At 41.6% G+C, this 14,887-nt stretch overlaps 1 protein-coding gene across 4 annotated transcripts in view; it reads left to right on the forward strand.

The window, feature by feature from the left end:
* The window catches only part of DHX57 (DExH-box helicase 57), a 76,817-nt gene that overhangs the window by 28,361 nt on the left and 33,569 nt on the right, over positions 1-14,887 (forward strand). For all 4 annotated transcript variants that reach the window (XM_017860438.1, XM_017860437.1, XM_017860435.1 and 1 more), the window contains exons 12-13: positions 3,226-3,431; positions 8,469-8,585. In XM_017860438.1, the coding sequence (XP_017715927.1) occupies positions 3,226-3,431; positions 8,469-8,585 (323 nt within the window). The remainder of the gene's footprint in view (positions 1-3,225; positions 3,432-8,468; positions 8,586-14,887) is intronic.

Here is a 14,887-nt window from a genome sequence, read left to right on the forward strand (position 1 = left end):
TACTAATACATGTGTTAGTCTGTTTTTCTAATTTTTCTACACTTGATCTTAGCCAAAAAGCCAAGAAGTGATTTTCTTCTATTTTTTCTGTTTGAACATTTTGTTCTCCCCTCTCTTTCAGTAAACAGGTGGCCAATATTTAAATCCCTCTACTTACTTTTTCTTTTCTTTTTTTTTTTTTCTCTTGAGATAGAGTCTTACTCTGTTACCCAGGCTGCTGTGCAGTGGTGCAATCATAGCTCACTGTAGCCTCGAACACCTGGCTCAAGCAGTCCTCCTACTTCAGCCTCCTGAGTAGCTGGACTACAGACACACACCACCATGCCTAATTTTTTTTAATGGTTTTGTAGAGACAGAGGTCTCATTATGTTGTCCAGGCTGGTCTCAAACTCCTGACCTCCAGCAGTGCTCCTGCCTTGCCTCCCAAAGTGCTGGGATTACAGTCATGAGCCACCATGCCTGGCCCCCTCTACATACTATAACTTTAGCAAGTAGTTTAATCTCTCTGTACTTTAGGTTTAATGAATTAATACTTGCTGATTCTGCTGAGAGCATAAAAAAATTAATGAATTAATACTTGCAAGGTGCTTAGAACTGTGCTTGGCACATAGTGGATGCTCTCAAATGTTAGCAGTTATTGGCCGGGCACGGTAGTTCACACCTGTAATCCCAGCACTTTGGGAGGCCAAGGCGAGCGGATCACCTGAGGGCAGGAGTTCAAGACCAGCCTGGCCAACATGGTGAAACCCCATCTCTACTAAGAATACAAAAATTTGCTGGGCGTGATGGTGCATGCCTGGAATGCCGGCTACTCGGGAGACTGAGGCAGGAGAATTGCTTGAACCTGGAAGGCAGAGGTTGCAGTGAGCTGAGACCATGCCATTGCACCCGGCCTGGGCGGCAGAGTAAAACTCTGTTAAAAAAAAAAAAAAGTTAGCTATTATTATCATCATCATCATTCTACTCGCATAGAGTTTGCAGTATAGCCTGAGTGTTAAGATATCTGTATAAACAATTGTAAGTACTAGGTAGAAAATGTTAATGTCCATTGTATATAAACAGATCTCTCTTCTTTGAAAGCCGTATTTTCTCTTCTTAGTCTTTGATCTTGAGGATTCCCCAAGATTTTCCTTGTACTATTTCTTCTCACTATTAACTCTCCCTTGGCTACCTTAGACTCATGTGATTTCAGCTGTCATCCCTGTGCCGAGAACTCCCAGATCAGTATCTTCATTCCTGACCTCTGAGCTCTAGAATGAAACACCGTTAATATCTGGCAGCTTAAATACAAGTCAGAATTTTTCTCCTTCTCTGTTCCTTCCTTCTCTAATAAGCCCCCCTCCTAATTCCATATTCATTTAATGGTAATGTATTCTCAAGCTAAAAACCCAAAACCAGTGGCTTATTGCACATTAAGTGCAATAAGAATACTTGGGGAGCTTCTTAGAATTATTATTTTCTAGGCCCTATCCCACTGCCATTGAACATGAGTGTCTGAGGAAATCATCTTTCAACTAGTTTACCTGTCTTTACTTTTTCAAACTCACTGCTTCCAGAATATATATATATATTTTTAGACAGCCTCACTCTGTCACCCAGGCTGAGTGCAGTGGTGCGATCATAGCCCACTGCAGCCTTGGTCTCCTGGGCCCAAGTGATCCTGTTACCTCAGAATACCAAGTAGCTGGGACTACAGGTGTGTGCCACCATGCCTGGCTAATTTTTTTATTTTTAGTAGAGACAAGGTCTCACTAAGTTGCCCAGGCTCAGAATTATCTTTAAACATAGAATTGGTCACATTCCTCCTATTCTTAGAAACTTTCGTTGGTTCCCTATCAGTCACACTTTATGGACACTCAAGGCCCATATCATCTGACCCCAGCCAATATTTAACTTCCTTTCGTTCTTTATTTTCCTACCTACACAAACCTTAGCACTGTCAGACTACTTGTTATTTCTCAAAGATGCCATACTATTACTGTCTATATTTCTTTTCCCCACTTCCTTCTCTAGTCATTCTTTAACACCCAACTTGAATGCTACCTCCATGAAATTTCCTATTTCTGCTATTAAAAATTAATCACTTCTTTATTGGAAGTCACAGAGTACTTTTCTTGTGCCTCTAATGACATTTATTTCTGTCTGTCTTACAGTACAGCGAGTTGTTTTGTTCTGTTCTCACTAGTTTGTAAGCTCCTTGAAAGTGTATTTATTTTTCTATACCATACCACCACCATTGCCGTAGTCCCTTGTCCAAAAAAGACATTCAGTAAATGTTCAATAAACAAACAAATGGTGAATGTGAAAAGAGTATATGGCATTTAATGGAGAGAAGGGGTTGGAGGAAGTCAGCATTATAGAGTCATAGGTTTTTAAATCTTTTTTTAAAAAAAGCTACAATACACTTTATGCAAATGAAATCTTATAGGAAATCATCAAAAAATGAAACATAAAACAGGAATGATCGGGCTGAAAGAATAGCCCCCAGTTACTTACTTTGCTCCCATTCCCTTACCTTTCCCTGGGGCTTTGAGCAACATTTAAGGCTCCAGGTAAAAAAATTCGAGGCAGTTATCTATGCCAATTTCCCAAAAGATGAGAAAGTAAAGCCCTTTGAAATTGACTTGCTGGAAGTCTCATAGCAGGTTGGTTTAGTGGCAGACCTAGAACTCAAATCCAGAGCTTTTGTTTTCAAATCTATTCATTTTTCTGCTTTGTCATGATGTCTAATAGTGTTGTCACTAACAAATATTAAACTATCCAGTTGTAAGAGTTTTGAAATGTTTTAAGGACAGTCTTAGGTTGATGTTCAGCCAACAGCTAGAAACTTGGGTCCAAATTTGATTGCAACAAAAGGGAATCAGCTGCCTGGGAATTATCATAGAAACAAGAGGATCAGTAAGATTGCCAAAGAAGAATTAAAAATGAAGAGGGGTGTTACTGCGGCTGTAACTCAGATGTGTTTTCTGAATGTCCACAGCATTATTCCTGGATAGAGCTTTTCTCCAAATTCTTAGCTGGTCTCCAAGACAGACCTAAAAGCGTTGCAGTGTGTTCCCAACCAGAAATAGGGTACAGCAAGAATCCTGGACTGGTGGAAGGATGGCACATGAATTGGACAGAAACAGTGACATTTTGCTGAATGAGCACGTGAAATAGGTGAATTCTTTCCCTCCTCACCAACAGAACCACATACACACAACCACATTCCTTTGTCTTTCTCAGGTATGTATTACAGGATGGGAGCCCATATATGCGGTCCATGAAACAGATTTCAAAAGAAAAGCTTAAAGCAAGGCGGAACAGAACTGCATTTGAAGAAGTGGAAGAAGACCTGAGGCTCTCCCTTCACCTCCAGGATCAGGATTCTGTCAAAGATGTAGTGCCAGATCAACAGTTAGATTTTAAGCAGCTCCTGGCCCGCTATAAAGGTAACATGCCACCTGGGGGAATATTTTAACTATGCCAAAGATTTCTAGTATTCTTTCTTACCATGATGTGGAAGAATAAAAATATGATTCTTGTTTCATAGTTACATTGCCTTTAATTCATCGGAGAAACCTTAAACCTAGAAAAATAGCTCAGATACATATTTAGAATATAATTGTTACTCTATTTGCCAATGGGTTTTTTTCTAATTATGAAAGAAATATGTGCTCATTAGAGAAAAATTGTGAGGTAGTAAAATGTAAGTTATATTCTTGTATATTTTGTAGCTTTTTATTTTGATGTGATTTCAAATTTACAGAAAAGTTTGCAAGACTAAACAATGAACTCTCATATATCCTTTACCCCAGTTCACCAGTTGTTAATGTTTTGCTTCATTTTTTGCTTTATCATTTGCTCTGGAAGCATGTATTTTTTTCTGAGTCTCCTAAGAGTAAGTTGCAGATATGACGCTCCTTTACCCTTAATACTTTAGTATGATTTTTCTAAGAACAAGGACATTCTCTTACATAACCACAGTACAGTGATCAAAATGAGGACATTTAACACTGATACAATTATATAATTCACAGTCCATACTCAGATTTGAACAATTATCTCAATAATGTTTATTTTTGCTATATTTTCCTGATTCAGGATCCTATCATGGATCATATATTACATTCAGTCATGTGTTCTTAGTCTCCTTTGATCTGGAACAGCTCCTCATCCTTTGTCTTTTAGTGACCTTGATATTTTTAAAGATTATTTTGTAGAATGTCCATCCATTTGGGTTTGGTATTTCCCCATGATTACATTTAGGTTATACATTTTTGGCTGGAGCATCACAAAAACAATCTTGATTTCTCAATGCATCATATCAAAAGGCACATGGGCCCCATGGTGTTGGTTTGTCCCATTATTGGCAATGTTAACTTGTTCACTTGGTAAAGTGATGTTTGCTAAGTTTCTCCCCTGGATAATTACTATTTCTTTCGTAGTTAATAAGTCACTTATAAAGCAATATTTGACATGATTTTAAAATCCTTTAATATCCCACTAGTTTTAGCATTATTCATGGGCTTTTAAAGTAACATCTTTTGAGGCCTACCCTGTGCTGAGCTTTTTATGTATGTTGGTAGGTACTTCCTCCTCCCATGCCAGACTCTAGCTGGCTACTCTTTGTTCCTATGTGGTCTTGTATCCATATAAGCTAAACTGAGCCCATAGAAACCCCAGGATTACTACTTTTGCTTTCTTCCTTGAAGCCTAGACTAGAAGCAGATCTCAGCTGCCCTTCTTTCTTCTTTTTCCCTAGACTGTCACCCCTGTTCCTCTTAGTTCTTCCCAAAAAAGGGTGTTTATCATTCATGAGTAAGAGCTTCCAATCCGTTACTGCTTCTGTAGGATAAGCGGCAAATGAATTTTCCTTTTTTTCCATCTACCAAAGACAGTTCCCAATCCTGGATGTGGAATGGTAATCACCAAGGAATTAAGATATTAGCCATTGTTCTGTTGTTTAGGAAGATAAGCATAGCTCCCTAACATTTTATTTCATCTTCCCAGTATTGAGAGATGTAAAGCTAAGAGAATGGACTTGTATTTTATAGACCTGGGTTCAACTCCAAGGCTCTCATAAAACCAGCTAATGATCTTGAGCAAGTTCTTTATCATCTCTGTGCCTCAGTTTCCTTATCTATAAAGTGAAGTCATTTAGAGGAGTATAATACAAACCCACAAGGATAGTGCCCAGCTAGTAAGTACAGATCTGTGATTCTAATTAAAATATGTCTAACTCAAAACTTTGTGTTCTTTTTACACATCATACCAACTGATAATTCCCATTCCCTTATTCCATTAAATTATGGAACAAGAAAATTCCTTTGAGGTTGGGCACGGTGGCTCACGCCTGTAATCCCAACACTTTGGGAGGCTGAAGCAGGAGGATCACATGAGCCCAGGAGTTCAAGACCAGCCTGGGCAATATATTGAGACCTTGTCTCTACTACAAATGTTTTTTAAAATTAGCTGAGCATGGTGGTTGGCACCTGTAGTCCCAGCTACTCAGGAGGCTGAGGGGGAGGATTGCTTGAGCAAAGGGATTCAAGGTTGCAGTGAGCTATGATCGTACCAGTGCACTCCAGTCCCAACAGAGTGAGACCCTGTCTCAAAAAAAAGAAAATTCCTTTGGCATCTCTTTCAAAATTTTGGAGTTTTCTTTTAAAATTATCACTGAATCTAATCCATGACTTTCTAATTTTAAGCACAAAGGTTACGAAAGTTCAGAAAGTACCTTTGGGACCTCCTTTTTAAGGAAGGAGAATGGAGGACTTGAGGTCAGGAAACATGACTCTGCCACCAGCTTCTGTATGGTACTGGGCTGATTGCTTAGCTTTTCTGAGCTTCTGGTTCTCTGTTTTGTTTTGTTTTTTTTTAAAAAGTCCTTTAGAAAAATAGCAGGTGTGGCTGGACAAGCCCCTGCCTAGTTCCCAGACTGTTGGGAAGTTGAGGAATGAGAATCTCTTGAACCCAGCGAGGCTTTGGGGGCCTACAGCTGAGGCCAAGATTGCCCACCACTGCCACTCCCAACCTGGGCAACAGCAGCAGACTCCATCTCAAAAAAAAAGCCTTGAACTAGTTGATCTCAATGTTCTCCTTCACCTTTCAGCAAATTAAATATGTTTCCTAGCTCAATTTTAAGGCATGTTCTAGTTTTCTTTGAAAAAATTAATAATTGGTCATTTAAAATATATTATTGATTTGGCTGGGCACAGTGGCTCATGCCTATAATCCCAACACTTTGAGAGGCTGAGCCCAGGAGTTCAAGACCAGCCTAGGCAACATGGTGCTGCCTTGTCTCTTAAAAATTTTTTTAAATTAGCTCGTGTGGTGGTATGCACCTATAGTCCCTGCTACTCAGGAGGCTGAGGTGAGAGATCATTTGAACCCCAAGGACCAAGGCTGCAGTAAGCCATGATCATGCCACTGTATTCCATCCTGAGCAAAAGAGTGAGACCCTGTCTCAATAATAATAGTTTTAAAAAACAAAACTATGTTCAATTTTCTTTTTTCGATTAGCTGATCCTTTCTTCTTTTGAAAAGTCTGGCTTTTGGAATCTTGGCAAAGAAAAGTGATTCCTGCTCCACCTTGCTCACCCAACTACACCCTTTTTTGTGCAGCCTGTTTCTTCCTTTTTTTCATTTTTGACCAACGTGGCATTCACTCCACTAGAACAACATTGTTTCAAAACTGCTTTTTTCTTTTTTTTTTTATTGAGATGGAGTCTTGCTCTGTCGCCTGGCTGGAGTGCAGTGGTGTGATCTCGGCTCACTGCAACCTCCACCTCCTGGGTTCAAGCGAGTCTCCTGCCTCAGCCTCCCAAGTAGCTGGGATTACAGGCGCCCACCGCTACCACCATGTCCGGCTAATTTTTTTTTTTGTAGTTTTAGTAGAGACGGGGATTCCCCATATTGGTCAGGCTCGTCTCGAACTCCTGACCTCAGGTGATCCGCCCATCTCAGCCTCCCAAAGTGCTGGGATTACAGGCATGAGGCACCATGCCCAGCCGAAACTGCTTTCGTCCATCTTCAAACTTCTCATATAGAAAGTTTCCCTTCCTTCGTACCAACTATAGTTATTTTGTTCCAATTAAACTGTAGTTAGGGCGATAGGTCATTAGGAGGGCCTGAGAAGAAAGGACAGCAGTCTTTGAAGAGTTAGTCACCCCAACAATATACTATTGCTTTTAAAAGAGCTAAGGCGGCCAGGCGCGGTGGTTCACGCCTGTATCCCAGCAGTTTGGGAGGCTGAGGCAGGCGGATCACAAGGTTAGGAGTTCGAGACCAGCCTGACCAACATGGTGAAACCCCATCTCTACTAAAAACACAAAAATTAGCTGGCCGTGGTGGTACGCGCCTGTAATCCCAGCTACTCAGGAGGCTGAGGCAGGAGAATCGCTTGAAACCGGGAGGCAGAGGTTGCAGTGAGCCGAGATCACGCCACTGCACTCCACCCTGGGTGACAGAGCAAGACTCAGTCTCAAAAATAAAATAAAATAAAAGAGCTGAGGCTTGTAGTACATCCTACAGAACTACATCATTTGCCAGGTCACAGATAGTTTAGGAGATTGTGACTGGAGAGATTGTGAGGGTCTATGAATAGACTCCACGGGTGTTAATGAAGACATTACAATCACATTTATTTTTCAGGGAAAATCCATCACTTATCATTTTCTCAAAGGAACCTAAAGGTTCAGTGAGTCACTGTTATAAAAATGCTGGTGAAAGTTGTGGTCTCTGTCCATTGATTGCCATAGGTTAGTGTTACCTGGACTTCCAGCATATCTCGTTCATGATTTGACTAAATCTAGGAGAAGTTTCTCAAATGTATTTGACTTTGAATTTTGTTTCCAGAACGCAAACTTTCAATAAATATTTGAAGGGTAAAAGAGGGGAAGGAACAAGGAGAGTAAAAACTGGCCTGTCTGGGTCTTTCCAACAGGGGCAGGAACCTGCTTTTTAGGTCATTGTTCAAGCAAAAATTACTTCTGATGAGGCTAGATTTTCTGGGATACTAAATGAAAAAAGTGGGCTGGGTGTGGTGGCTGTAACCCCAGCACTTTGGGAGGCTGAGGCAGGAGGATTGCCTTACCCCAGGAGTTCGAGACCAGCCTGGGCAACACTAAGACCCCGTGTCTACAAAAAATAAAATAAAACAAACCAGGCATGGTGGTGCATGCTTGCAGTCCCGGCTACTCAGGAGGCTGAGATGGGAGGATCACTTGAACCTGGGAGGTTGAGGCTCCTGTGAACTGTGATCATACCACTGCATTCCAGCCTGGGTGACAGAGCAAGACCCTGTCTCTAAATTAATAAATAAAAGAAAAAAGTTCATTTCAGTACATTAAATGTTAACATCTGTGCTATTAAATCAAACCAACACTCACCTAATTCACAGGCAAATTGTATATGGTATAAATATACAATAAAATACATCAACAAGGTATAAATATCCTTCTCATTTTTACCTTTCTTTCTTTCAGGGGTTAGCAAGTCAGTCATCAAAACAATGTCCATCATGGATTTTGAAAAGGTGAATCTTGAATTAATAGAGGCCTTATTAGAGTGGATTGTGGACGGAAAGCACTCCTACCCTCCAGGTAACTGCTTTATTCAGGCCAGAATGATCCACAAATGAAACACTCAGTCCTTGGCTAAATGGGAGTCTACTCATGATTGTTTGAATTACATGCAAACTCTTTGCATACAGGCTACAAGGCAGTGGGGTTAAGAGCACAGGCTTTGCAGTCTGGTAAACTTCCCAGCTCTGCTATTCAGGAATCTTGTAACCTTGAATAAAGTCCTTATCTTTTTGTTTGGTTGGTTGGTTGGTTTTTTGTTTTTTTGAGATGGAGTTTCGCTCTCTTTGCCCAGGCTGGAGTGCAATGGCATGATCTCAGCTCACCGCAATCTCCGCCTCCCAGATTCAAGCGATTCTCCTGCCTCAACCTCCTGAGTACCTGGGATTACAGGCATGCACCACCACACCTGGCTAATTTTGTATTTTTTAGTAGAGACAGGGTTTCTCCATGTTGGCCAGGCTGGTCTCAAACTCCCAATCTCAGGTGATCTGCCTGCCTCGGCCTCCCAAAGTGCTGGGATTACAGGCATGAGCCACCATGCCCGGCCTAGTCCTTATCTTTTCTGTGCTTCAATTTCCTTGTTGTGAAATGAAGACAGTAATAAATCCTGTTATGTAAAACTATTTTGGGGATTAAAAGAAACCATAGGGGCCAGGCGCGGTGGCTCAAGCCTGTAATCCCAGCACTTTGGGAGGCCGAGGTGGGCAGATCACGAGGTCAGGAGATCGAGACCATCCTGGCTAACACAGTGAAACCCCATCTCTACTAAAAACACACACACACAAAAAAATTAGCCGGGCGTAGTGGCGGGCGCCTGTAGTCCCAGCAAGGGGTTGGAGTGGGAGGATTGCCTGAGCCTGAGAGGTGGAGGCTGCCATGAGCCTTGATTGCACCACTGCACTCCAGCTTAGGCAACAGAGAAAGACCCTGTCTCAAAAAAAAAACAGAAAAAAACCACACACCACGTTTTGTATATGTATTACATACTGCATTCTCTTTGGGGTTTTTGTTTGTTTGTTTGTTTTTGTTTTTTCTTGAGACAGGGTCTCACTCTGTTGCCCAGGCTGGAGCGCAGTGGCATGATGGTGACCCACTGTAACCTCTTCCTCCCGGGTTCAAGCAGTCCTCCAGCCTCAGCTTCCCGAGTAGCTGGGACTGCAGGTGTGCACCTCCACGCCTGGCTAATTTTTGTGTTTTAGTAGAGACAGGGTTTTGCCATGCTGGCCAGTCTAGTCTTGAACTCCTGACCTCAGGTGATCCGCCCACCTTGGCCTCCCAAAGTGCTGGGATTACAGGCGTGAGCCACTGCACCTGGCGTACATACTGTATTCTTATAATAAAGTAAGCTAAAGAGAAGAAAATGTAACTTAAAAAGTTAAAAGGAAGAGAAAATATATTTACTATTCATTAAGTGGAAGCAGATTATCATAAAGGTCTTCATTGAGTAGGCTGAGGAGGAGGAAGAGGAGGGGTTCTCCTTGCTGTCTCAGGGGTGGCAGAGGTGGAAGAAGTGGAAGGGGAGGCAGAAGAGGGACACGTGCTCATTGCAACATTAAGGAAACATATTGTAATTTCTGTCTGACTTTGCTCTTTCATTTCTTTAAAAATGTTGCTATATAGTACCAATCCTTCCCCTGTTTGCTTTGGTTTCAGTGCTCTATCATAGAATGCTCCATTTCATAATAGAAGTTAAAAGTAGTCTTGAACCTTTCTGCCAGATTGTCTAATGTCAATTTGTTTGCTGGCACTGCTGCTGCTTTTACATCTTCCTCATTGTCTGGCACTGGTTTGGAAGCACTCATCTCCATCAAGTCGTCTTCTGTTAATTCCCCTGCTGTGGTGTTTGCTGGCTCTTGAATTTCTCCAAGATGCATATCTTGAAATCCTTCACCACTGCCACCATCTCCCCACCTTTATTCTATATCCATAATCTCTTTTATGATTTTCTCAATTGTCTTATAAATCCTGTGAAGTCATGTACATCTGGACACAGCTTTGTCTAGCATCAGTTTATTGTTTTAGGCTTGATGGCTTTTGCACTTTTTTTTGTAACTACCGTGGCATCTTCAAGGGAATAATCCTTCCAGACATTCATGATGTTCTCTCTGTCAGAATTCTCTTTTGTAGCATTGACAGTCCTTTCCATAGAGTACCCTGTATAATGAGCCTTAAAGGTCGTCATAAACTCCTAATATAGAGGCAAAATTAGAGACATGTTTAGGGGCAAGTAGACCACTTCAGTGTCTTTGATGTTGAACTCATGGGGTTCTGGGTGGCCAGTGGCACTGTCCAATATGAAAAGAACTTTGGCGAGGTACTTCCTGATTCCAGGGACAAAGCATTGATGGAACCAGTCCAGAAAAGGGGTTCCCCCGGCCAGCCTTTCTTTTACAACCAGAACACTGAGCTAGTGTTTCTTCTTTCCCTTCAAGACCAGGGGTTAACTTTATAGACAGGGCAGTGCTGATCATGAACCTGACTACATTTGCACAAAAGAGTAGGGTTAGCTTATCCCTTCCTGCCTTATATCCTGGTACTCATTTATCTTCCTTACTAATAAATGTCCTTTGTGGCATTTTTTTTTTCCAGAAGAGGGCACTTTCATCAGTTATTTGAAACCTTTTCAGGCAGATATCGTTTCTCCTCAATGATTTTCTTAATGGCATCTGGGAACTCATCTGCTGCCTCTTGGTCAGCAGAAACTGCTGCTTCTGTTATCTTGATATTTTAAAAGCCAAACCTCTTTCTAAAATTATCAAACTATCCTTTGCTGGCATTAAATTTCCCAGCTTTAGATCCTTCCCTTCCATTTACTTTAAGTTGTCGTATAATACTTTGTTTTTTCTTGAATCATATAGGTATGCCTTATAGCAATCTTGCACCCACATAAAAACTACATTTTCAATGGGATAAAAGGTATTTCTTAAAAGCACAGGGTTTTCATACCTGCGGACGTAGCTGCAGTGACAGCTTCACAAATTTCTTTTTCTTCTTTCACAATGGCCCTTACTCTGGATTCATTTATCTGGAAATGGCAGGCAACCACAGTTACAGACCTCCATCTGCGGTACATATTCAGCAATTCACCTTTTGCTTGTAATGTCATGACTTTTCTCTGCCTCTCAGGAGTACTTACAGCATCACTAGTGGCACTTTGTATAGGTTCATGATGTTATTCAAGGTTTACAGTATTCCACTAAACACAATGAAAAATACACAAGAACCACAAAGATCACTTTTTACTGTAATATACAATTTTCTGACAAAGCAAATGACTTACTTGGAGATGATTAGTGTCACAATACATTTTTTAAGTGGATTCTCACAACACTTGAGCTCACTGCAGTAGCAACAGGAGGTGGCTACAAAATCATTTTTTTAATAAAGTTATTACACCAGTATACTGCACTGTAGTTCATTGTATTCAGTTGTGATTTAATACTGCCTTTTTTTTTTTTTTTTTTTTGAGACAGAGTTTCGCTGTTGTTGACCAGGCTAGAGTGCAGTGGCACGATCTCGGCTCACCGCAACCTCTGCCTTCCAGGTTCAAGTGATTCTCCTGCCTCAGCTGGGATTACAGGCATACGCCACTATACCCGGCTAATTTTTATTTTTTTAGTAGTGACGGGATTTCACCGTGTTGATCAGGCTGGTCTCAAACTCCCAACCTCAGGTGATCTGCCCACCTCAGCCTCCCAAAGTGCTGGGATTACAGGGATGAGCCACCGCGCCTGGCCTGATTTAATACTGCATTTTTATATTTGTTCACATTTCTCTAGATGCATATGGCACCAGGTATGGTCCATAAGTGTGTGTGTGTGTGAGTTTTGATAAATTTAACTCTTTATAATAGGTTTGTGTGTATTTTATGATATACTATTTCATGATATAAAGAATAAAATAGACTACTATCTATAGGGGTCTTATGCATTCATGACATGTCTCTTTCTTAATTTTTTTCATATTTCTAGGCTATGCAGTTTGTATGCTAGTTTTTTTCAAATTGTCACAAATCTCCAAAAATTTTCCAGTATATTCATTGAAAAAAAATTGCCAATGAGTAGACCCATGCCGTGCAAACCTATGTTGTTCAAGGATCAACTGAACACTTATTATGGTTAAACACTATTACTACTACTGTACACGGAGTAATCACTACTTTTCTCCACTCACTGTCTTCCCATCCTGGGAGCCTTCTTAACTTCACTTGCAGTCCCCTGTCCCTAGAATTAATACTTCAAATCTTCTCTTAACTAAATCCTTTATTTTCTTCAGGTTTCTTCTCAATTTACCTCTACAGACCACCCTATCTGTTTTCTTGCCCCACTCCCCTTACTCTATCATAATATCTAAAAATTGGCCAGGTGCTATGGCTCACACCTGTAATCCCAGCACTTTGGGAGGTCGAGGCAGGCGGATCACTTGAGGTCAGGAGTTTGAGACCAGCCTGGCCAACATGGGGAAACCTCATCTCTACTAAAAATACAAAAACTAGCTGGGCATGGTGGCGGGCGCCTGTAATCCCAGCTACTCAGGAGACTGAGGCAGGAGAATCGCTTGAACCCAGGAGGCAGAGGTTACAGTGAGCCAAGATCATGCCACTGCTCTCCAGCCTGGGCTACAAGAGCATGACTCCATCTCAAAAAATAAAATAAAATAATTCATTTTAATTGTAGCACTTAACAATGTCTGAAATTAGAATTTTGCATACTGACTACCTCCTTCAATAGGATGTAAGCTCCTTAAGAGTAGAGATTTCAGCCAGGCGCTCTGGCTCACCACCAAGCAACAAGAGCAAAACTCCGTCTCAAAAAAAAAAAAAGAAAAAGAATAGACCGTTCTTGTTCACCACTATATTTCTCAGACCCTAGAACAGTGCCTAGAATATTTAGGTACAGAGTAAATATTTGTTGCATGAATAAATGAACGTTATCATTAAATGGAATAATAGATCAAAAAATTACTTTATGTGGGCTGGGCATGGTGGATCATGCCTGTAATGCCCACCTTGGGCACTTTGGGAGGGCGAGGTGGGTGGATCACCTAAAGTCAGGAGTTCAAGACCAGCCTAGCCAACATGGCAAAACCCTATCTCTACTGAAAATACAAAAATTAGCCAGACATAGTGATGGGCACCTGTAAGCCCAGCTACTTGGGAGGCTGAGGCAGGAGAGTTGTTGAACCCAGGATGTGGTGGTTGCAGTGAGCCAAGATTGCGCCACTTCACTCCAACCTGGGTAACAGAGCAAGACTCTGTCTCTTAAAAAAAATATATATATATATATATATTTATGTTTATGTGGTCATAAAGAAGAGAAATGGGAATGGCTGCTTTTTTCTGCTTATACTTTAATCATTACATGGTTTTCTTTTCTTTTCTTTTTTTTTTTTGAGACAGAGTCTCTGTCACCCAGGCAGTGGAGGTGCAGTGGCGCAATCTCGGCTCTGCAACCTCCGCCTCCTGGGTTCAAGCAATTCTCCTGCCTCAGCCTCCCGAGTAGCTGGGACTATAGGCATGTGCCATCACACCTGGCTAATTTTTGTATTTTTAGTAGAGACGGGGTTTCACAGTGTTGGCCAGGCTGGTATCGAATTCCTGACTCAGATAATCCACCTGAGTCGGCCTCCCAAAGTGCTGGGACTATAGGCGTGAGCCACCACACCCGGCCCATTGTGTGGTCATCTAAAGAGACTTGTGAGCCATAAAAAATTATTTAAATGCCTTATTTTTACTTGGCAAGTAGTGAGTGTTGGCTAATGCAGTATCACTTCACTGGACTGAATATCTTGTTTCTTTTTTTTTTTTTTTTTTTTTTTGAGACAGTCTTGCTCTGTCACCCAGGCTGGAGTGCAGTGGCAGGATCTTGGCTCACTGCAACCTCTGCCTCCCAGGATGAAGCAATTCTCCTGTCTCAGCCTCCCAAGTAACTGGGACTACAGGTGTGCACCACCATGTTCCCCAGCTAATTTTTGTAATTTTGTGTGTGTGTGTGTGTGTGACAAAGTCTCACTCTGGAGTGCAGTGGTGCGATCTCGGCTCACTGCCTCTGCCTCCTGGGTTCAAGTGATTCTCCTGCCTCAGCCTTCCGAGTAGCTGGGATTACAGGTGCCCACCACCATGCCTGGCTAATTTTTTTGTTTTTTTAGTAGAGACGGGGTTTCACTATGTTGGCCAGGCTGGTCTGGAACTCCTGACCTCAGATGATCCACCTGCCTCGGCCTCCCAAAGTGCTGGGATTACAGGCGTGAGCCACCACGCCCGGCCTATGTTGTTTCATTCCAAAGGAGAAGACTATTTTTGAAAAAAATCGGCCAGGTGT

Source organism: Rhinopithecus bieti, unplaced genomic scaffold, assembly GCF_001698545.2.
Source record: "Rhinopithecus bieti isolate Rb0 unplaced genomic scaffold, ASM169854v2 scaffold_52032, whole genome shotgun sequence".
In the NCBI taxonomy this organism is placed as follows: Eukaryota; Metazoa; Chordata; class Mammalia; order Primates; family Cercopithecidae; genus Rhinopithecus; species Rhinopithecus bieti.